Raw genomic sequence first — 22,971 nt, 5'->3', positions numbered from 1 at the left:
GGTGCACAAATGGTTGATCCTTGACTGAGACAGAATACAGAGGGATAGTGGAAGAAGGTGGTTTCATTTTTAAACATGTTAAACATTGGCAGTTAGATAACAGGTTTGGTGTCAGAAGGAGACAGGCTGGAATGCATGTAAAGTTGAGGTGTCGTGAGCATATAGATTCTTAAAGTCCTGGGAGTGAAGAAAACTGCCTGTGAAGAACAAACAGACTGAGAAGACAAACGGACTAAGGAGAGCATCAACACTGAAGGAACATACAAAGGAAGAGAATCTTAGGAAAGAAGATGGAGCAGGGAAGAATCAGAAGTGAGGGCAGGGGCCGTTAAGTGGAATTTCATGGAAGAAGAGCATTATCAGGTGCCACAGAAGTGTCAAAAAATACAAAGGCTGAAAAGTATTCGGTTTGGCAATGAAGGGAGTATTCATGATGGGATAGTCCTCTTACCGGTTTACTAATCATGATATGTGATTTCACATCTCCAGACTGGTACTTTGATAGTAATCTGCAACTAACATACATGTTGAAGTGTGCCCAAGGGGCTAGTGGTCTCAGAGGCAGTCCTGCTTTCCCAGTGGAGAATTGCAAAATCCGCATCTATTCTTTTAAAAGGGAAAATGGTACCTTTTTGCCCGGGAACAGCCTGAGGTCACTTGTGGTCCTCTAAATCCATTCTTTAAAGATGTTTCTCTCCTTAAATACTGTTGTGGCATCAAAGGTTCCACCACAAGTAGGATGTCCGGGCAAACGCATCTCAGATCCCTTGTGGCAAGAAGATGAATAGTGCCGTTTTAGCAGTTAAACCTGAGTAGACCCAGTGTCTCTAAATCCGTGTTGTGGTAATCTCAAGTAATAGACCTGGCATTTATATTAGGAGTCTGTCAGGCGCAGAATGTTCAGTAATCTGAGACCAATGAGGAAAGGATTCTTCTGGCTTTTAGCCTTAATGCCCTACTTTTTAAAAATGTTTATAGCAGAGGCACTAGGTGATACCCTGCTTGGAAGCAGGAACTTAAAAGGACAGACAGCACTGTATAGTGGAATAGTTTTCAGCCTGTGGCATTTTGGGGGCCACTGAGAGAGGAGTAGACTGAGGAGGGGATGGTAGACCAAGCAGGAATGGTTCTGGGTCACCCAAAGTTACAGGTGTTCCGGTACTGTAATTTTTTTTTCCTATTAAGTTTGCAAATCATTGGTGAAATAAAACAAAATCACTGAGTGACCTAGTCAGGTGACCTAGGTTCCAGTCCCAGCTTGTTCCATTAGTTGTCTGGGTGACCTGTGTCATCAGCAAAATTGAGGGTTAGACTGGGTGATCTTTAAAATAGCTTTGATGGTATCACAGGTGTATACTTATCTCCAAACTGATTAAGTAGTATGCATTAAATATGTCCAGCTTTTTGCATGTCAGTGGTACCTCAAGAAAGTAGTTGAAAATAAACAAATAAATAAATAAAATCTTTGAATTCTTAAATTCTGGTTCTATGACCCCTTTCACTAAGACTCGAAAGATTCATTAGAGTAGTTCTATTCCTCTGCAGTTAAGCTGGGATTTTCAAAACTCAGTTAAATTTATGAAATAGATTTTAGAAAGAAGGTGTTTTATTTAAGTTTCAGCGATCTATAGAGTTGGACTATATGGTAATCTGTAATCTGAATTCCAGTAAGTTTCCACTGTTGCTGTATCTCTGGAGACTCATGGCCACATGAACAGGGAGGCCACCTGGTAGAGATGGGATGAAGAATGAGGCAGTTCCAAGCCAAGGTTCCACGGGGATTTGGACTCGAGCCTCAAATGTCAATATTTTGCTCTGATTTTTTACCATATACCTGCTCTTTATCATATGTTGTCACGTGATAGTTACTTTATATTTTAGTATCTAAAATAACTGTATATATCTAGTAGCTCTAAGCTCTATGGAAACGCAAACTTTGCACATTGCTTGATCTTGAGGAGTGTGGGTTTTCTCTGTCATTTTTTATTGAATATATTTCAGAATAAAGTAAAAGTCTGTAATTGTCCTCCTTGACATGAGTGATTTGATAAACGTATATAGTTCCTGAGCGTTATGTCTCTTAACCTGATTGGTGTGTACTTTTGTAGTAATTTTATGAGCGTTTGTAGTTTTTACACTTCTTCCTGAAAGTAAGTATTTGTTGATGAAATTTGGAAATTTATTTTCATTTGATTTTTCTTTTTTTTCCCCAGCATACAGCATGTCTCTGCAATGCCATCATTTCTTTGCTGAAAGTTCCTCTTTCATTTCAGAGATATTTTTTCCAGAAACTGCAGTCTACCAGCATCAAGGTAATATAGGAAGAACAATCAGGTTTAATATAGTTTAATACCTTCTTCTGAAGATTGTATGGGGCATAGCTCTGCTTCAGGATCTTACCTTTGGTTTAGACAGAACTTATACTCTTCAGTTGTAAGCCTTTCCTCCCTTCAACAAGTGATTTGGGAGTTAAACCCTCTCCTCTCCTTTCTTTCCTCATAGTGCCAAATGCAGTAGGACAGGCATTTGGGTACCTTGAGCTCTGTCCCTGTCTTCAAGAATGAGTTGGGTGCTGTTCATCATAGTAGCCCACAGGGATCTTGAGCTGAGTCCATGTCTGATCAAACTATTTAAACCCAACTTAGAATGAATCAGGTCCAGTAAAACATCACCAGCCCTATCTCCAAAGCACTTTTGTCTACAAATAACAAATTTTGAGAAGCTGGGCAATGAGTAGAGTCAGTATTTTAAAATATTTAAGCCACTCAAAATTCAAAAGCTATTTTGATTCAAAGAATGAAATTGTTGGGAAAGGGGGGAAATTGTCATTTGTAAGAGATTCCCTGGATTATCCCTATCAGTAAATGTCTTCAGTGCACTTTTGCATCCATTTGAATGTTTTTGATTACAAATAATAGAGCATTCCATTTGAAAATGACCTGAATAACAAGGAAAATTGATTATATAGATAAGAAGTCCTAAGGTAAGATGTCTCCAGGGTTCAGTGGCTCAACAACATTATCAGAAAGACCCAATTTCTTCTGTATTTTTATTTAAGCGAGATTTGAGCTTTCTTTAATTAAAGGGTATTTAGGATTCTTAATATGTTTTTAAAGAAAAACTGAGAGGTTAAAAATGTCATTTGGTTTATTTGTGGAAATTGACTTTTATACCATGCTGACTTGATAGCGTATGTAATCCTAGAATTCTAGATTCATTTACATTTGAATTTAGTTTATTTAAAATTACCTAAGACCATAGAGACAGCAGCTGGACATGAAAATTTATATAGTGCATTTCCATACTAGAGTTGGTTCATTGTCAAAGAAATGCCCCACCTCAGAAATTGGGAGAACAGTGCCCTTGCTATTCTCTAATCCTCTGTTCCCCTCAAACAGAACTGGGGCTGGGGGTTTAAAAAAAAAAAAAAAAACAGTTGTATTTAAAAGGAGGCATTAGGGATAATGCCTTTAAAGGTACATCTGTCTGGTTGTCCCAGCACGGTCAGGTCATTGCGGGTATGTGTGTGTGTGTCTCTCTGTGTATGTATCTGTGTGTATGTATGTGTGCCTGTGTGTGTACAAGTAATGTTTTAATCTATAATCAACAATTAGCACAGACATGTTTGTTGTAAGGAAGCTTGCTTTTGGTTGTTAGCATTTATTTTAATGTTGGCTTTCCAGCTTGCCCTGTCACCATCCCCCCGGAACCCTGCTGAACCCATTGCTGTCCAGAATAACCAGCAACTGGCGCTGAAGGTAGAGGGAGTGGTCCAGCATGGATCTAAACCAGGACTCTTCCGCAAAATTCAGTCTGTCTGTCTGAATGTTTCTTCCACACTGCAGAGTAAATCTGGACAAGACTACAAGGTAATTTAGAAAAGAGGCAGAGTTGTGATGCAGGTTTTATCAACTCATTGATGGAAGTTTTCCAGTCTTTTTTCATGGTTAAGCAGATTGTAGTTATACCTCCCAAGGGATCAGATGGACATAAGTTAAAAGTACGTATTAGGGTGTAAGGGGGCTGATAAACAACACTTCTCTTTTCCCTGCCCGAACCAGTTGATAGACAAAGCATCCAGGCAGGCAGAGATCAAAATATGAGTGTCACTACTGTTAGAGCTGGGGAGAAACCTAGCTCAGGTGCCTGGCAGCAAGGACTGCCTAGCCTTGTGGCTCTGAATTGAGTTTTCCCACCAGCCTCCACCAGTATACACAGAGCCTGCCCCTATAAAACTGGGAGGAGCAGTACCCTGAAGCCCAAAGAAGAAGGGAGAGAGAAGGTGCTTAGCTCCCCAGGCCCAGTCCCCACCCCACAACTTATCAATCAGTAGGATGCACCTTCTCCCCTAGAGACCAGTACTGTTCATCTAATGAAAGGTCCCTCCACATGGAGGGAAGCATCAGGAGTGGGGAAAAACTTTCTCCCTAACCCCCTGACCCCAAAAGAACACATCTATTTATTTTTCCTTTGTTTTAAGTAAATTTTAGCATGTTCCAAAAAAAGTATACTATATTGGTCTTCCCTGGTGGCGCAGTGGTTGAGAGCCCACCTGCCGATGCAGGGGACACGGGTTCGTGTCCCGGTCTGGGAAGATCCCACATGCCACGGAGCGGCTGGGCCCGCGAGCCGTGGCCGTGGAGCCTGCGCGTCCGGAGCCTGTGCTCTGCAACGGGAGAGGCCACAACGGTGAGAGGCCCGCGTACCGCAAAAAAAAAAAAAAAAAAAAAAGTATACTATATTGACATACAGTGATCAGATGAAGTAAAATCTTTCGTTAAGGGTTTAACCCTAGAAATTTGCTACTTTGAGAAATCATGAGGTAGGTTAACCAAAATCACGCTTGCTTTGTTAGCCAAAGCTAAGATTCTGAATCTGTGCCTGTGAAACACCAATGTTCCAAATGTAGAATGTTCCTTTCTTTAGACATCTCTTTCTAGTCCCTTGGTGGTTTATTCACAGTAAATGGAACAAGTGAACAAGTGCACAGTTGTATGAACAGAGTTGTTTAAATGTCCAAATTGGTTATGTCTGGGTTTATTTGTGGGCACCCTTGAACTGAGGTCCAGAGCAAGGAAAGGGGTATCAGTAAAGATGTAAAATGAGAGCATTTTATTCTCTTTGGTGGTTTTAGGCTAAAAGGCCAAGGGAAGGTCTGGTTTAAGCCATTACTACTTTCCTTACTTTGGTAACTTTCTCTCTCTCTCTGGGGCTCTGTACCCACTCTGAGAAGGCTCAGCCTTCATTCTCTCCCTCTCTTTTGACTTCGAGGGCACAAAGCATGGCACCTTATGTAGCCACTCAGTAGATATTTGGTGAATAATGAAAAAAATCATTTACTGTATTTAGTACAACTCTCTTATGTTTCAATGATCTCTCTTGTCACAGAAGATCATAAGGAGAACTTACATAGTCAGCTTATGCCTGTCTGCAGCGCTCTGCTCATTTTGAGTTTGAAAGAACAGTAACCATGATTCTCTTTGTTCTTGTATATAGTGATTTTTACTGTTTTTAAAAAAGCATTCAAGTCGAGAAGTACTACTGGTCTTCTCATTGTTGACTTACCTCTCAAGAGGCACTGGTTAAAGTCAAGAAGCTGACGTAATAAGCCAGGTAGTACATGATTGCTTTGTAATGTTACTTGCAGTGAGTTTGCAACTTAAAATGCATCATGCGTTCAGAGTGATCAGGTTGCCTACTAGGCCTATTTCTGGTCCCTTTAAGGAAGTTCTTGTTTGGTGTGCATATTCTTTACAGAAATAAAAATCCTACAGAAGTTGAATGTGCAAACAAAAAACAAGAAAGGACTTATAAATAATTTTAAGATCTTGAATTTGTGGTGACTTCATTTCATTAATGTTACAGATCGGTGTCTCTGGAAAACTGACTTCATGATAACTGCTTATTGAGACACGAAGCTTCAGGGCACATTTATATAATTAATTACACAACAGAAATACACACATAAACATAGAGCAATCTAATCAAATATTCATTCTGATTACCTGTATATGCATTCTTAGAATAAGTGTCTCTCTTGACATACTTCATCTTGGTTACAAGAAGAGATACACCTGCAGGTGTTACTCTGTTCTTTGAAGGACAAAGGTATGAGTATCTAGCTAAATACATAAATGAATTCATAAATCTGTGTTTCATAATATGTTGTACTGCCCATCTGAACAAAACACTGATTTTTAAGTAAGCAACATGCAAGTTCTAAAGTTAATTTGTTAAAGGAGGGAAGAATCACTACATTACTTAAGTAATATAAAATCAGACTAGCTAGGAGGGGAAAAACCATATATTTGCATAGCATTATGTTCTTTTTTAGTCTTTCAGATTTTAAACTCACTGAAACAAGTGGTTGCATCCAGTTTCTTTAGAATATCTCTTCACAGGTTAAAGAAAGATGGGAATTGGAGTTGGGGTTGGGTGAACAAGGAGAAGGGAGGAGAAATTTCTCTTTTACCCTCTTAGAGTCTCCAGCTAGGCCTAAGATTAAACTGACCTTAAGGCAGATTAACAGGAGAAAAGCATGCCAGTTTTATTAGAATTTTACATATATATGGGAGTCTTCACAGGAGGATGAAGACCCGAAGAAGTGACCAGAACAGAAAACTTAGATACCTTTTAGTCACACAGGTGATAAATTCCTGACAAAATGGCAAGACAGAGGGTTTGGGGCTAGGGACAGTAAGTAAAATGACTAGGAGATCTGTTGGGGCATTGGGGGAGACTAGTGGAAGATACGGGTTATTTTCTTAGGTTGGTTTGTACAGATCCATCTCAGCATCGATTCCCAGTCTCTGGTGATAGTCTTCTCTTTTGGTGCAGGGAGGTTTACCTTTCTCATGGAAATTTTGATTTATGTTTTAGGTAAAAAGGGGCAGGTCAGAGAGCCCTTTCTGTACCTGTTGTTTTTCAAGTGCCTTTAGCTCAAAATAATCGCTGTGCCACAGCAGCGTATTTGGGGTGGCATGTTCTGAACTGCTTCCCAAGGCAGAAGGGCCAGCATCAGAGGGGCTGAGAAAGCTCCTTCTACTCAAGCTCCTTCTAGTGAGGAGGCAGTGTTACCTGATATTAAGAGTGCGGGCTCTGGAGTTAGCCAGACTCTTGACTCCAGTCTAGAGTTTTGTTATCAGATGCCAATGTCATCACTCATTAGCTGTATGACCTTGAAGAAGTTACTTAACCTCCCCACCTCAGCTTCCTCGTTCGTGAAACAAGGATAATATTAGTACCTACCTTTTGGTTGTTTGCAAAGATTTAAATACCACTTAAAACAGGTCCTGGCTCACAGCATGCACTCAGGAAACGTTAGCTATTGTTATTTAACGATTTTTTTCATTCCAGATACCCATTGACAATATGACCAATGAGATGGAGCAGAGGGTTGAGCCTCATAATGATTACTTCAGTACTCAATTCCTGTTGAACTTCGCTATCCTTGGCACACACAACATTACAGTGGAATCTTCTGTGAAAGACGCCAACGGCATCGTATGGAAGACTGGTCCCAGAACCACCATATTTGTAAAATCCCTGGAAGACCCTTATTCGCAGCAGATTCGCCTGCAGCAGCAGCAAGTCCAGCAGCCGTTACAACAGCAGCAGCAGCGAAATGCCTATACGCGGTTTTAGCCGTGCAACAGAGGCACTACAGACTTTCCAGGAACTGAGCAAATTAGCGAAAATAGTTTGCTTTTTCATATGGATAAAGGTACAAAAGTTAGAATATGGAGTCCGTTTATTCATTGGTTTCTGTGATAGAACATTCTGAAAAAACGTTTCTTAAAAATTTACTTGGAGAAATCATTGGGTTCCTAACCAGAAAGATTTTTTTCCCCTTATTTCTTCTTAAACCAAGTCCTTCATCTCCTATTCAGCACTTTCATAGTTTTGCTATTATTACTTTTATTTTTGCTGAGCCTTCTCTTTTTCTTTCAGGAAAAGTCACATATTGGGATCATTGAATTAGTAAATTTGACTGCTTTCCTACCAAAATATATCACTTGCTGCCTGACATAGACCTCTAATTCTGAGCTGGGCCTTTGGAAGTTCTGACCAGTATGTGCCGGGTTTACCCAGGGTAGTAGAAACTGAGTACTCCCGTAGTTGGACTTGAAAGTGTCCCCTGGAACATCCAGTGTTGTGGATTATGAGAGCCTGCAGTCTAGCAGAAAGGAAACATCCTGCCGTATTATTTCAACTGTTTATGTATTCTCTGCTAAAGCAATCGTAATTTATTGTTTTAGTATTTAATTGACCCAAAGAGCAGCTAACAATTACATAGAAAGATTGGAAATTAATAATTTGTTTTTTCTAATATATGTGCAATTTTATGTCATACAGACTTTTTTTATTGTTTCTAAGAATGAAAAAAATCACATTTAATGTTAGGAGGGCAGATCTTTTCCTTTGATTGGTTTAGATTCTTCTTGGCAAGTTAGGTAGTGCTAAACTTGATTGTCTAGAAACAGCAGTCTCTTTATAATACACCCTCAGTTAGTTGGAATGCTCAGGGAATAGAAGTTTTCTCGTTAGCCAGAAAACCCCCTTTTTTTCTATGTCAATACTGGTGGAAAACCATTATAAAATATAATAATAATACACTTTCTTAACACAGTATACTACATGTAATTTGACTGTTCTTTCTTGATTTGGGATTGTTCAGTGCTTCGGGGTCATGATTTCTAGACATCAGGGATCACAGGATTGCAGACACTGCTCCCAAGGTGAAGCGCAGGGCACATTCCCTGGAAGTTTTCTTTTAAAATAAATCTCTCAATTGCTTTGCTCGTTTTGCCGTTTTCTCTCTAAAGTCGACATTGGCTCAAAGGAGGGATAGAGTTTAAAGGGAAAAAAATGAGTTTGGGGGATTTTTGTGTGTGTGTAATGTGGCCTCTAGGGGTGAAAGCGATTGGCAGGCAACTCGTGTCCCTCTAAGATCTCTTGGCTTCATGAGCTATTGTCCCAGCACAGCACTTCTTCTGCCAGTGGCCAGGGCATTGTCATAAAACGTGTGTAGATCTACAGTGTCCACTGTGGTTGATGCCCAGATGTACGCAGTACGTGATGTGCACAGGCATGACAACATCTGGGAACATAAGCCTTAGGAAGAATTGCTAGAGAGTAGTGGGGGACATGTGCAGGACCTCTTGCCCTTCTACCAGGTGTGGAAAGAGCTGACCGGAAAGCCTAGGTTCCACTGTAGGCTCCAAAGAGTTAGCCCTGTGACCTGGGCAAGTGTCATCATCTCTGTAGACGGAAGTTTCTTTGTCTGTAAAATGACTGGATTAGACAGGACCTCTTGACTCCAGTCTAGAGTTTTGTTATCTGAAAGACTAAAGACAAAAAAAAAAAAGTTCTTTCTTAAATTGAAAAAATCTTTTTTCTTTTCTTTTCTTTTAAAGTGGCTATTTTCAGAATGAAATTTTACAATGTTAATTTTAGGTTTCTGGTGCTGTTTCAAGGCAGAATTGTCTGAAAAGAAGCAAATTTTGTAAACCACCAATTCCCCCAGTTCACTTTGAGACCTTCCCGTATTTTATGTTCTTAAAAGATAGGCTTTTGATAGCTGTAGTTATAAACTGATTGATTTGGTATATTACAGAGCCCCTGGCACAAATTGGAAAGGAATTATTACAATAAAAACAAATCCAAACAGTTTGGAGTGAAAAGTAACTCTGTGAAGCAAAAAAGGCTATTTTATTTTAGGATGTCCATTAGATCTGGAATTAGGACACTGATTTTATTTTTGGTATAATATCTACTGCATTTTTGGCATCAACTGTTAAACAGTTATTTGAGGTGGGGGGAAACTGTGTTTATAATTTCAACAGTACACTCATGAATGAAAAGGAAAAGAATACTCAAGGAAAGATGCAGAAAAGAAAGATAAACATACTGATTATGAAGTGAACATGTTCCCTGATTTTAGAAATATGAGTAATAAGGGCACTGGCCGATTGATTTAAGAAGACAGGACTGATTTTTCCCAGTATTTAGTGACTTTGCAGTATAACCTGGTGGCTAAAAGCCCAACCTTTGGAGCCACTCTGTCCAGTTCCAAACCCTAACTCTACCTAACTTTGTGGCCTTGGATGAGCTACTTAATCTCTCTATGCCTCAGTTTCCTTATTCCCCAGATCAGGAAGCATAATAGTGCTTCATGGGTTAGGTGTGAGGATTAAGCAAGTTAATACAGAATTGATATATATAAAGCAGTTAGAATGTGCCTCGCACATAGTAAGCAGATACACATTAGTGTTTGCTGTTATTATTACCGCTATTATTATCCTCCCTAGTATTATTTTTCACAGTGTTAGATCAATTCTTTTTTTTTAATAAGTTATTTTATTTTATTTTATTCATTTTATTTTTTTGGCTGTGTTGGGTCTTTGTTGCTGTGTGCAGGCTTTCTCTAGTTGCAGCGAGCAGGGGCTACTCTTCGTTGTGGTGTGTAGTCTTCTCATTGCAGTGGCTTCTCTTGTTGCAGAGCATGGGCCCTAGAGCATGCGGGCTTCAGTAGTGGCAGCATGTGGGCTCAGTAGTTGCAGCTCACATGCTCTAGAGCGCAGGCTCAGTAGTTGTGGCGCACGGGCTTAGTTGCTCCGCGGCATTTGGGATCTTCCCAGACCAGGGATCGAACCCATGTCCCCGGCATTGGCAGGCGGATTCTTAACCATTGCATGACCAGGGAAGTCCATAGATCAGTTCTTAACCTTAGCATTTTATTTATTCAAAATAAAAGTTACCTTTTCTCTGCTAGTCAACACACATTTAAGCTATCTTCCCTCATATTCATTTTGGGTACCTTGATTAAGAACAAAATAGCTTAATGTTGACCTAAACAAAATGGAATTTCTGTCTACTGCAGTGCTGAAATCCTATTTAATTAAAAGATTGAAAGAAAAACATACAAAGAAAATTATGAAAATACTTTCCAAAAGTACTGATTACCTTCAGTGGTAATGGCCATAGTATATTGACTATTTAGAAACTAAAGTACTATTGTAGTCCAACTTAAACTAAGAGATCTTGTGATGTGGCTTTCCGGCTCAAACCCACCAAGGTAGCAGGTAATTTGCAACTGAAGGCTGTCAGTCACTTTTCACATTGAAATATGGTTCAGAGAAGAACAAACCAGCCAAACAAGATCTTCAGTCTAGGGTCCCAGAGATGTCAGTTTAAGTTCTGTTTATAAGACTCACTTGCCATGGATCCTTGGATAGGTCACTTGATCTTTTTGTGCCAATACATGCCAGCAGCATACTGAGAATAAGATGACCCTGCCATCTGGTATACAGAGTATATGCAGAGCTGTCTGACAGAACTTTCTGAGATGATGGAAATGTTCTAAGTCTGTACTATCCAATATAGCCACTAGCCACATAGAGCTGTTGAGTATCTAAAGTAAGCCTAGAGTGACTGAATCGTTTATTACTTTTAATTCAGTTAAACTTAAATAGCCTCATGTGGCTACTGCCTGTAGAACTGGACAGTGCAAGAGTAATAAGTGAAGAAATGAGATTCACTACTACCTTAGGACCTAGATAGTCCTTAAGTAGGTTTCTACATAAGGTGTCTACATTGGAGTTATTTGATGCACCAAAGCTTTCACGTGGAAGAGTGTGGATGACAAGGAAGGCATCGGGGGTTCGTGTGTTTGCTTTGCTTCAGATAATACAGTACTGTGTTGCTCAACCACCTAGCCCTGTTCTCTCTATAATGTGCCCTTGGATTTAGGTTTTATCAGTCACCAACAGTGAAAGTATGATGGGAGTACTGAGAAGTCCAAAAGTCTGGTGAATTGGCTTAGATTTCCTGCCAACAGCACTCCAGGAGGCTGTGGTCTTCCTTTCCATTTCTTGCCCAGGAACACAAAGACCTTTCCATGGGCTGTGTATTTTATTGGCTTAACTGGCATTAGTCCACTATCCTGTGGTGCCTCCCAGTCTACTCACTCTATGAGCAATTTGATGTTTAATTGTAACAGATTTAAACAGAGTGTAAGTCATGTTTTTTTTCTTAAATAACATACCAAGATCTGGAGTCGTTGATTTTCACAGTATAATGAAGAATGCGAAATGTAAATTTACTTATTTCAAATCTACTACTGTTACAAAACATTTTTTCAGTCTATATCTTTTCCCTTATCCTCCTGCTTACTTGCTAATCTCTCCCAGAGCAGTTCTCTCCTGCACAGTCCAGTTTGTTGTGCAATATTTGCTTATTATTTAGGTCTAGTTAAAGATTGAGACTTGGTGAAATGAGTTTGGGGATTGTCTTCTTCATAGATCATGACTACGGGTCTAGCTTTTGTCTAGTGATACTTAGCTGGCAAACTGAGACTAAAAATCTTTTTATTGTTGTTTCCAGATAATTTTTTCTTAATAAAATTATAAATGTGAGATAATACCAAATGAACCAGAACAATCAGGAAGATGAACATCTACCCAGTACCCTCAAAATTCAGATTGTAAGCAGAGAAGAAATACTCTCTACCTTTTGGTTTTCTCGGGAGATTTCGTTTGTGGATTTTGATGAAGCTTATTTGTGGCTTATTTGTATTTTAAAGAAAGAAATTTAAAATAGAAGACTGTGACAAGTAAAATAGGACTGAGTTAGACTGAGGAATTATGAGACGATACCAGTGTTTGCTTTTCCTGTTTCCTAAGATCATGGAAAGTGAAAGTAGGCCGGGCTGCCTCAATTTCTACCACTCCCACCGCCAGCTCCCCCATTGGAAGCAGTGAGGCTAAAGATGCTTTCTGTTTATGTGTCATCTCACACTTAGGAGATGAGCAAGGTGATGGCGACTTGTTAACACTTGTGTCCCCCATCCTTGCTTTCCCGTCCCACCTAGCAAAGGCAGCCGGTCCTGTGATTAGGAGGGTTAGTTCTGAAATCCCCCCAGCCCCTTCTCCCACTTGACAGGAGAAGCAGATGAAAAGGCTACTGTAGAAGTGCAAGTTGGAGAGAGGGGCTTTCCTGACAATGCCGGGCCCTGAACTGGCGTGAGAAATGCAAAAGGAAACTGACAGGGAGACCCCTCAAGCAACTTGCAGTCTCATTTGACAGAAAAGACCTATTTTTAGAGAATGTGGAGAGGGCTTTATAAAAGCTGTTGACAGAGCACAAAAGATGCCATTTCTGAAATTCTAGTAGCACCCCCCTTATATGTAACAGGACAGGCTCTTAGGTAATTAGAAAACTGGCCGTCATGTGGCATTTTCTCCTTTTCCAGCACTTCAAATGCGGTGTCCTTTCCTCCTCAGAGAGTCTCTTTTTGACATAAGCAGAGACAGTTGGGTAGCTACTACTTGGAAGCCAGAGAGGAACAAAAGAGCATTTGGAAAAAAGGTACACTCCTAAAGTGTGAAGTCAGTATTTAGCCTTGAGGAGATAGGAGCTTACACTCAGAATTAAATATTGTCCCCTGTTGCAGAAACTACTGCTTCTGGCCAGGCCGTTGGAGGACACGAACCCCTCAATGTCACGTTTCAAGGTATCAGGGCATTAGGGAGAAATGACTGTAATCACAGAATCACTTAAGCAAGATCATATCTGTCCTACTTAGTGGTTACAGTGTCCCCCGGGATGCTCAAGAGAGTATTAGCCCTGCCTGGAGTTGTCTCTCTCAGGGAGTAAGCACGTCTGGAATCTCCTTGAGGGCCCTTGGTGCAGGAGGGGGCCCACGCGTCTCCCCTAAGCACCGCCTCCCCCTGCCTCTCTCCCCTGCATGCTGACCAGGTTAGCTGATGGAAAGCACTTTTCCTTCATCCTAAGCACCGAGGTAACTCAGCTGACATCACAGGGCACTGTAGCTCAGTCAGCATTTGTCCATTCGTCTGAGCAGGCGTTTGTGAGCTCAGATTTCTCAGATCTGTGCAAAAGGCACAGCCAACAAGGACACAAACAATTTTGGAAACAGGTGATCTTTTATTCTTCACCAAATGTTGATTGAACACGTACAGGGTACCAGGAACTGGGAATACAGTCATAGACAAGTTCCCTGGGTTCATGGCCATGCCACTGCTTGTTTTTGCACAGGCTGTGGGAAACCCACCCTGGCCTTGGTTATGCCAGGGCGGCCTTAGCTTCCTTGGTAGTTGATCATTTCCAGTGAAAGTGGAGAGGAATGTGTTTAGACAGGACCATCCAGATCAGAGTCGCTGCTGTTTCCTGTGTGGCCTTTGGAAAAGCTCTCTCAGCCTGAAAGTCTGCTCCTTTGGTATCTAACCGTCTTCCCAGTTCACTAAACCTTTCCTTACATCCCAGCTAAACCCCTCACGGCAGTCTTAACCTCCTGCTTCAATTCTGTGTTTTAGGGTATAGAAAGCTCCCCAAAGCCTTGGTCATAGGGAAATAGCTTTAAGCAGAATGCAGCCTCCCCTGACCCCAGCTACACCACATTGAAAAACCCATCTGCCCCTCCAGACCCAGCAGAAACCCTGGCCCTGATTTCTCCAACCAGACATGGTGCTCTGTCTCCCTCTGTGACCAGTATCAAATCCAGTCTCGTGTATGTTCTGCTGCCTTGACTCTTGGGGTTGGCATGAATGTGGACAAATGGTGGCTAAAATTACCATGTCCTGTTAATGGGAACAAACACCTCTGTCCACTGTCCCACACCCCACGTCAGCCCCCTGGCTGTTCTCCGAGTCTCTATTTACTCTCATAACATCTCTGTGAGCCTTGGCTTCTTCGTCTGTGAAATGGGGCTAATACCTGCCTGTTGAAGAGTTGTGAGGATTAAAGGTAATAATACATGCACAAAGCCGGCTACTGGCGGGCCCACCAAACGTTGCTTGCCTTCCGTGTCAGTGGTGGAGTGGCCAGCGTGGCCTGGTGGCCCAGAGAACCCCGGGGAAAGAAACGTCAGCTTCCTAAAACAGTAATGTTTCAGATCATCTCTGCCTTAAAGATGATGTCCCAGGTTTGAGGACTTCAAGGGACAAAAATTGACAGCTGAGAGGAGGGGGGTGGTGAAGAGGTTATGTTTTCTCTCGCCTCCTAAGTGTGTCTCTGTGTGTGTATGAGATATGTGTCTAGGCAGGGAGAAGAGCTGGCTTACTTTGGAGGATGGGGGACTGTCCTTCACAGTGTTGCCTCCCTCCTGTTGCCACTACCGTCACCCTAGTTCACAGCCTCATTATATCTTCCTGGAATATCACTTTCACTTCCTGTTTTTCCTGCTGCTAGTGTCTGCCTCCTCTGAGTAATCCTTATTCCCACTGCTTCCCAGTTCACTCATCTGGGCCAAAATCTTAATTCCCATTGGGTTCCCTATACAGCCTGAATTCTTCAGTATATCATTTAAAACCCTCCACAGTGAGACTCCAGCGTGGCAGCCAGGCCTCACCTCTCACCCCATCTCTGTGTGTATCCCAGCCTGTAATAAAACTAGCTTCCTGGGCATCCCACAAGCTTGGTTTGCACACTCTCACCATCGTGACTTTGTTCATATTTTCCCACCACCTGAAAACTCTTTTCCATCCCTGAAACCCTTGTCCATCCCTCTGTGTTCTGATTCTCCAGCCAAGCCCAGGGTTCCTCCATGACCTGTATCATGTTCAATCTTGTGTGGAGCAGTTAGCCTGCCTGGCCCTCGGAGTCAGCATAAAGGTGGACATGTAGTGGCTAATGTGACCATGTCCCGCTGATGAGAAAAAACGGCTCCCTCCGCCGTCCCACCCCTCGTGACTATTCTCCATCCCCCAGCCCTGGTTCACATCCCTGTGTGGAGCAGTCCCAACTGGTCTGCCTACTGACTCAGTGAACTACTGACTCAGTGTTCACCTACTGACTCAGTGTTCACCTACTATTTCTGAGCTGCAAGCAGTGTCAAGGCAGGAGCACACACCACTGCCATCGTGGGGGGCCTGGAGTGCAGCTCAGGTTCTGATCTGAGGTCTGAGGCAGTAGGGAGGGAACCAGAGCCTAGACTTGCAAGAAAGTAAAAATTTTTAAAAAAGTCCTGTTCATCCGTTTTTTGTTTCGTTATGCTTTTTCCAGCCGCGCAGCTTATAGGATCTTAGTTTCCCAGGGATCGAACCCAGGACCCCGGCAGTGAAAGCCCAGAATCCTAACCACTGGACTGCCAGGGAATTCCCATCATCTGTCTTTTTCTTTAGAGTCACCTTCACATTCCTCCTGCACCAGCCTTCTCTTGATCAGAACTTGGACGATGTTGTTGCTTTGGGTGATTTGGGTTTCACTGTTGCCAGCCAGCTTTTTTCTGGGGCACCTTACTCCCTCCTTCCCTTTCTCTCTCCCTGCCTTTCTTTTTCAAGGACTGATTGAGCACCTGTTATAGGCAAACACTGCAGCAGGTAGAGTCCCTGCTCTCTGGAAGCTTTGGTTGGTGGTTGTCATGTGTGTAAGCTTGATCCATGTTTGTCCACAGTGCCAAGGTGCTGGGGTGCCAGTCGCACTCAGGTGAGACTTGAGCAGTCCACTCCATTGTCCTTCTCATAGACTGAGCTCGTGTATAAAGAGCTGCCTGAAAGACCCTGTGGGAGGTGGAGTGGGCAACGTAAGATGCCAAGGAAGACAAAGGCAAGGAGAGGAAGGCAGAGGTGGCCTTGGATTCTCACCACTCCAATCCAGAGCCAGGCGCAAATCAGACTCGGAGAGCTCCACGCTGATGCTTTCACTCCTCTGCGGGTCACCTATTAGATTGCCAGCCAGCTCGTGTTTTCCCCTCACCTCCCACCCCCCATCTGCTTTCCTTTATACTTCTACCCTGCGAGCTTTGGACCACAGACTCCCTTTGGATGGCTGGACCTGTGACAGGTAACCTTGGGAGTCATCCAAGACCAATTTTTTTGCTATACATACAAACAGTAAAAAAGGACAGCCCAGCTGAGTTCCTGTCCAAGGTTCCCTGAGCTGCCCTTACGTCCTTATAATGCAGTGAAATATTCATCTTTCTGCTTTTCTTTTGGACATTCCCCAATTTGTGATCTTTCCCTAGTCAGAGACATCCACAATGCCCTAAGGAGACGTGGAGGGTTAAAGCAATACGCAAAGACAAAACAACCCAATGTTCAGTCTTTTTAACATCCAAAATAAGACATTGAGAGTAAAAAGGGATAGCGTTTTGGCTATAAAAACAGAAGAGAAAGAACGGTGAGATAACCATGGCTGCCGCTTTAGACGTGTTGACATTCTCATTGTTTCCTGAACCCCAGTGCATCTCACACCTCTGCACCCTTGTGGCACTTGGCATTCAGTGTGCGATGCTTCTTCTCCCCCATGGTTCTGCTTAGCAAGCTCAGTCCATCTCTGTAGATTTACCCAGGTTGAAAGTCCTCCTCTCCAAGAAACTTTCCCTGAAAGCCCCCACAGAGTTGGGTGCTACCCAAGCTTTCTGGTCTACTCTCTGCTTATGTGTATCTCCCTGCGTACGTGCTATCTCACCTTCTATCTAAACTGTGAACATCCAACGGGAGGATTGGGAGTTCATCTTTGCGTGCCTGCTGTCCAGCATGGTGCCTGGAACATAGTAGGCAGTCATTTGAGTTGAATTACTTAATGCAGAATTCAGTTTCTAATGACCTAGCCTTAATAGAGTTAACTGGTCCTAGGAGCCTAGCCACTGAGAACTAACTGTAAACTCAAGAGCTATTGCATAACTAATGCTGGATATTTCTGGTCCTCAACTCAATAACTCAACTACTTAGGTGACCCTACTACAAAGGACCCAGCACTCAGGCAGCCTAATAATTCTGCAGCCAGTGTTGCAGAGGTGCCCTTCCTAAACTAGTGGCCTAGCCCTGACCCTACAGCCTCCAAGTAGGAGTCAGAACTGGGCTGGACTCCTTTGTGACCAAGGCGAAGCTTTGTCATCCCTGTCTCTGGTCTTCAGTTTCTCTGTCTGTCGTGTGGTTGTGGTCCTAATTAGAAAGCTCTTAGAGGATCCTGAAAGGACTCTTATTGCACAGCTGCACAAAGGGTATTATGTCACCGTGGTATAAGAGCACGGCAAATAATATGAACTAGGAATAATAAGGGCACTTATTTCCAGAAGCACATTGGTTTAAACCACAAAAGCTCCTTGGCACAGGGCTTGAGGATTGTAAAACCTGAGCAGTCAACAACCCCTGGGAGAGGGGAGCCCATGCCAGCCTACCACTGGAGAGTTCATTTGGTCGTGGTGGGTGGGCCGGTGTTTTCCCTCAGGTGTTCTCACTTCGGTGAAATTTCCCTGCTGGAGTGAGCCCAGCCCATTTGCTGGGTTCTCGGGCGAAGTGGCCATTACTTCCGCATCCCTTCTGCATAAAAGAAGCAAAGAATTGGCCTTAGCAAATCTCAGTTCTTTTCATTCTCTGTAGGATGAAGATAGGTCTCTAGATAATGGAAATTTCATGGCCACTTTTGCTTCTAAAATCTATATAGCCGAAAAGTCATCTGGGCCACACCTTGACCCGCCGTTGCTACCTCTGGTCAGAAACTTGGGAAAACCAGCCAGATGCACTGTGTCTATGAAAAACAAAGTCACCATAACAACCTGGTCATCCTGGAGTGGAAAACGATGTTTAAACATGGCTCTGACAGGAAGAAGGGCAGAATCTACAAAGCAAAATAATGGTGGCTCCTGGAAGAGACAGGCACATGTGCTAGTGGCTCCAGAGTTTCTACCCAGGAACCTTGATGGTTGAAAGTGGGCTTGAGAACCTGCTTGCCACGTTTGCGTAGGACTTTATCTGAACTGGGAAAACATCAGCTATTCATAAGAAAGAAGGAGGTGAGTGTGTGTGGGCATGGGGTGCTGGTGGAGGTGAAGAGGGGGTGCCTAAGGCCCTCGACCCTGCTCTGGAAATCAGCGTTAGGCATGGGCAAAGATTCATCCTATATAGACATGAAAGCAGCATTTAAACATGCAACGAGAGTCGGGGAACTTGGCCTCTGGGACCAGCTTTACCACAAACTGACTAGGGCAAGTTGTTTTCTAATGTAGGCTGTAGTCAGGGCTCTGCTGGCTGCCCATGGCTCTCCAGGAGGTTCTGAGGACAGATGTAGGACAGGTGTGATGTGTAGGGCAACCAAATAAACCTTGTCAGACCAACGTCAAGTAAAGGCCACTGCTCACCTGGTTTACCTGTTCAGGTCACCTGACCTTGATTTCAAGAATCCACCCAGTCCAAATACCCAGAGGAGTTATACACCTGGGGAATGTATGTAGACGACAAAAGGAAGAGGTGAGAAACACTAAATCTGTGTGGCTGAAAGAAAACTGCATTGTTTAATCATAAATTTACCCAGCCAACCATGGATGTGATATGATAGGACATGACCTGACATATGATATGGGATGATAGATGATATAATGATATGATGTGTTGGCTTCCAATTTCCTTCTGACCAGAAACCTGGAAAAGCCCCTTAATCAAGCATGACTGAGAGATGGGTAGAGAGGGATAGGATTATACATGGAAAAAGAACAGAGGTCGGGGTCACCCCAAAGTGTCTGGCATCCCAAATCTGCCACTTACCAGTTGTGCAATTCAAGGCACATTGCTGGAGATCACTGGGCCTCAATTCTTTCATTTGTAAATTGGAGAAAACACCACTACCTCATAGAGTTGTTGTGAGGATTAAATGTCAACACAGATATAAAGTATGTAGGAAGTATTAGATGCCCAGTACCAGCAGCTACTTGCTTGATTCTTGTTTGTAATACATTCTTCTTCCTCTTGCACGTTCCCAGTTCTCTCAGTCCTCTCCTGCTGTCCATGTCTCACGTCAAACTGGGCAGGAGTGTTCTTTTAAAAATTTAAGGTGCCTAAATAAGTATGGAGAAAATTCCACTGTTAGACAGTTGTCCCAACTCTTGGACAGAGTCCCAACAGAGGCCTAAGTCACCATCCCCATCCTTTGCCTGCAGTGATGGGACAGTGGTACATGGCCACAGGGCCCCCGTTGAGGGAGGAGTCGAGCAAAGCCAGAGGGGTTGACTGGAGATAAGCAGGGGTCCGCTGCCTGAATTAGGGATAACTCCTCATTTTGCTTCCAAGCCTGAGATACCATGATTCTTAAATCTTTCTCTGTCTACTTCATTAATCCATGTAGACCAGCTGACTCAACCAAGGTCGCATATTGAGCAATGGCCAGGCTGGGGTTATTGAGCAATGGCCAGGCTGAGCCATTATCACAGAACTGGCAGAGACCTTGAACCCATCCCAGTGGAAATTTCAGGGCTGTTCATGGAGCATTCGATGGGCCAACAGCATACCATGTTGATTTTTTAAATATTCCCTGATAATTTTCACATCAAATTGTTTCTGCTATGTTAATTCATTTTTTTAAATATTTTTTTTTGGCATCTGTGGGCAACACAGAGTGTCCATTAAGTTCTCATTGAAGGTATTTATTTCCTTCTCTAATGACATTTCCTAACTGGAAATCAGTAGGGGGAGGCTCTGGGCAGGACGTCCTGGCTTTCGCCTTAGCTGGATGCCAGTCTGTGTTAAATCTCCAGGCCACCTGCCAGATAGTCTTGTGATTGAACTGGAGAGTAGGAAATTGTGTAAAAGTGAAGCAGGCAGAGGCCACAGGCAAGAGTAGCTTGAGACAGCAAATAACACAATGGTAAGATGAGCAGGAACAGGATCAGATCTTCCCATGAACACATGGAGGTGTGGAAAGATGAGCAACCAGAGGGGAGCAGCACCACGGAGACAGGAGGACTGGGTGTGGGCTTGAAGCAAAGAAAGGAAGCGGGGAGCTCCTTAGGGTTCACCCAGTGACATTTGTCTTAGGGTTAAGTTGTGGAAGCAGAACCACTATGAGTCTTATGGAATAAGGAATTTATTAATACTATAAGAATTAGATCATACACAATTGTGGGAGGAGCTGGGCAAGTAAAGAACTGAAAGTTCTTTCTTTCTTCTGAAAGTTCGGTGAAGGATCACCGAAAAGTCATTCACCAGCCATGGTGCGAGTGAACAAAGCAGAGCTTACAAGGAAGAGCAAGGCAGGGCTGGCTGCTGGACTGGGGCCACCAAGGGGCTGGGGTGCAATCTTTGGAAGGACGTGGCTCTTTGTAGCTACTGCCTCTGAGTTTGCAGCAAAGCATCTCATGGTATATGGGGGCGTCACTGTTGGTCAGCAGGGCCGGCAGTCACAGAGGAGCGGGGAAGAGCAGGGACACACACAAGCCTGGCTGCCTCTCGGTGTGTCCCTCACCAGCTCCAGCCAACAGTGGCCTTCAGAGCGTGATGGTTGCTGTTTCACCGCCACCACCCACATGCAACTTCCCTTTTGGCCAACTTCTCACAGAGAAGGGGGTGCTGGGAAATATTACACCAGAACCTTCTAACGCTGATCTAGGAAAGACAAGAGCACACTCAGCCCACCGAAACACAGAGCCTCACATTTCTGAAGTTTCAAAAAGTGTATGGTAGAGAGGAAAGCTGTCAGAGTATTTCTGTTCATCAAGACTCTGGGTTGCAAGTGACAGAAATTCTAAAACTGGCTTAAGTGAAAAAGAGGCTTTGGGGGGGTGGAAATATTGGGGTAGCTCAAAGAATCCAAAGAATTCTTTGGATTTAGAATTAATCAGAGGGGGACTTCCCTGCTGGCGCGGTGGCTAAGAATCCGCCTGCCAATGCAGGGGTCACGGGTTCGAGCCCTGGTCCGGAAAGATCCCATATGCCGTGGAGCAACTAAGCCTATGCGCCACAGCTACCAAGCCTGCACTCTAGAGCCCGTGAGCCACAACTACTGAGCCCGTGTGCCACAACTACTGAAGCCCGTACGCTTAGAGCCCGTGCTCCACAACAAGAGAAGCCACCGCAATGAGAAGCCCACGCACCGCAACGAAGAGTAGCCCCCGCTCGCCGCAACTAGAGAAAGCCCGCATGCAGCAACGAAGACCCAATGCAGCCAAAAATAAATAAATAAATAAATTTATTTTTTAAAAAAGAGTTAATCGGAGGGAACTTAACACCATAAAACATACTCTCTTTCCTCGTTTCCATGTCTGTCTCTCACAGCCTTACCTCTGGATGGTGGCCTCATCCTCCCATCCTTCTTATGTGGCAGCTCTGGTGTCACAGTTATATAGCAATTTGACCAGAAAGAAGAGTTTCTCCACCAGCTTCATTTAGAAAAATCCCTGATTTTTTAAGGGGGGAGGAAGGGAGTTGGTCCTTAGATGAATCCTCAGACCAATTGCTGTGGCCAGATGAGTGGGCTGTTGTTACGGTTAAGCTGGGGTCACATGTCCACCCCTGTGGACCCAGAGGAACAGGGCGCTTGGATCAGCGGCCCGGAACCGTGTGGAGAGAGAAAGAAGCGGTTCCCCCAAGGAAGGAGGCTCTGTCCCCAGAAGAGGGGAAGGAGGTGCTGGGCAGACAGAAGTAACAGGGTCTACCTTGGTGTCTTAGGGGCTGAATGAAATGCTCTTCAAATTTATGCTTCTCATTCCTACCCATTTTCTTTAATGTTAAGGCCACTGCAGCAAGTTTCTGATTACACTGCACTGGTACTCCGAAGAGAACTGCTATAAGGAAGGAAATACTACCTTGTAAAGCGTGATGAGCAGGTAATAATAATCATCTCAGAGACCTAGAGATTGAGCAATTTGCTCAAGGCCACTCAGTTATTTAAAAAGGAGAGCTAGGACTCTGACAGCTATTCCCAAGCAGAACATTAGCAGTCGGGTTTATAGAGCACCTGTGGAGATTTGGGCCACTGTGAATCCATTTTCCAGAGCCTAATCAGATTGTTTTCCTGGACCTGAAAGAACAGACTGGGGCCAGAGTGATTACTCAGTGGTCAAAGGATAAAAGACCTGACTTAGAATCTGACTTCAGCACAGAGGCAGGTGGAGATGATTCATGGTGTGTGTGTAGACTGCAAGGTAAGAGAAATGTCACTGAAGTCATATACATCTTTTCTAGAAGGAAAAGAACCTGAGATTAGCGTTTTGAGTGCCCTGAAAAAGGCAGACAATTA

The 22,971-nt window shown here is 43.4% G+C and overlaps 1 protein-coding gene across 2 annotated transcripts in view; it reads left to right on the top strand.

Moving 5' to 3' along the window:
* INTS7 (integrator complex subunit 7) overlaps window positions 1–22,558 on the top strand; it is a 106,043-nt gene extending 83,485 nt beyond the window's left edge. Inside the window, exons 18-21 of one of the 2 annotated variants that reach the window (XR_014325971.1) lie at window positions 2,214–2,312; window positions 3,684–3,869; window positions 7,357–7,723; window positions 22,465–22,558. Coding sequence is in view for 1 of the 2 variants with exons in the window: in XM_082832645.1 (XP_082688771.1) it covers window positions 2,214–2,312; window positions 3,684–3,869; window positions 7,357–7,644 (573 nt within the window). In the remaining variant the exon portion in view is untranslated. Of the gene's footprint in view, window positions 1–2,213; window positions 2,313–3,683; window positions 3,870–7,356; window positions 9,290–22,464 lie in introns of those variants that run through there. The other variant, XM_082832645.1, reaches the window with a different exon arrangement.
* The last annotated feature ends 413 nt before the right edge of the window (window positions 22,559–22,971 follow it).

This window comes from Leucopleurus acutus, assembly GCF_964270905.1.
Source record: "Leucopleurus acutus genome assembly, chromosome: 2".
Taxonomy (NCBI): Eukaryota; Metazoa; Chordata; class Mammalia; order Artiodactyla; family Delphinidae; genus Leucopleurus; species Leucopleurus acutus.
Note: the sequence above shows the minus strand (reverse complement) of the source record. Positions and strands in the feature narration are given on the sequence as shown.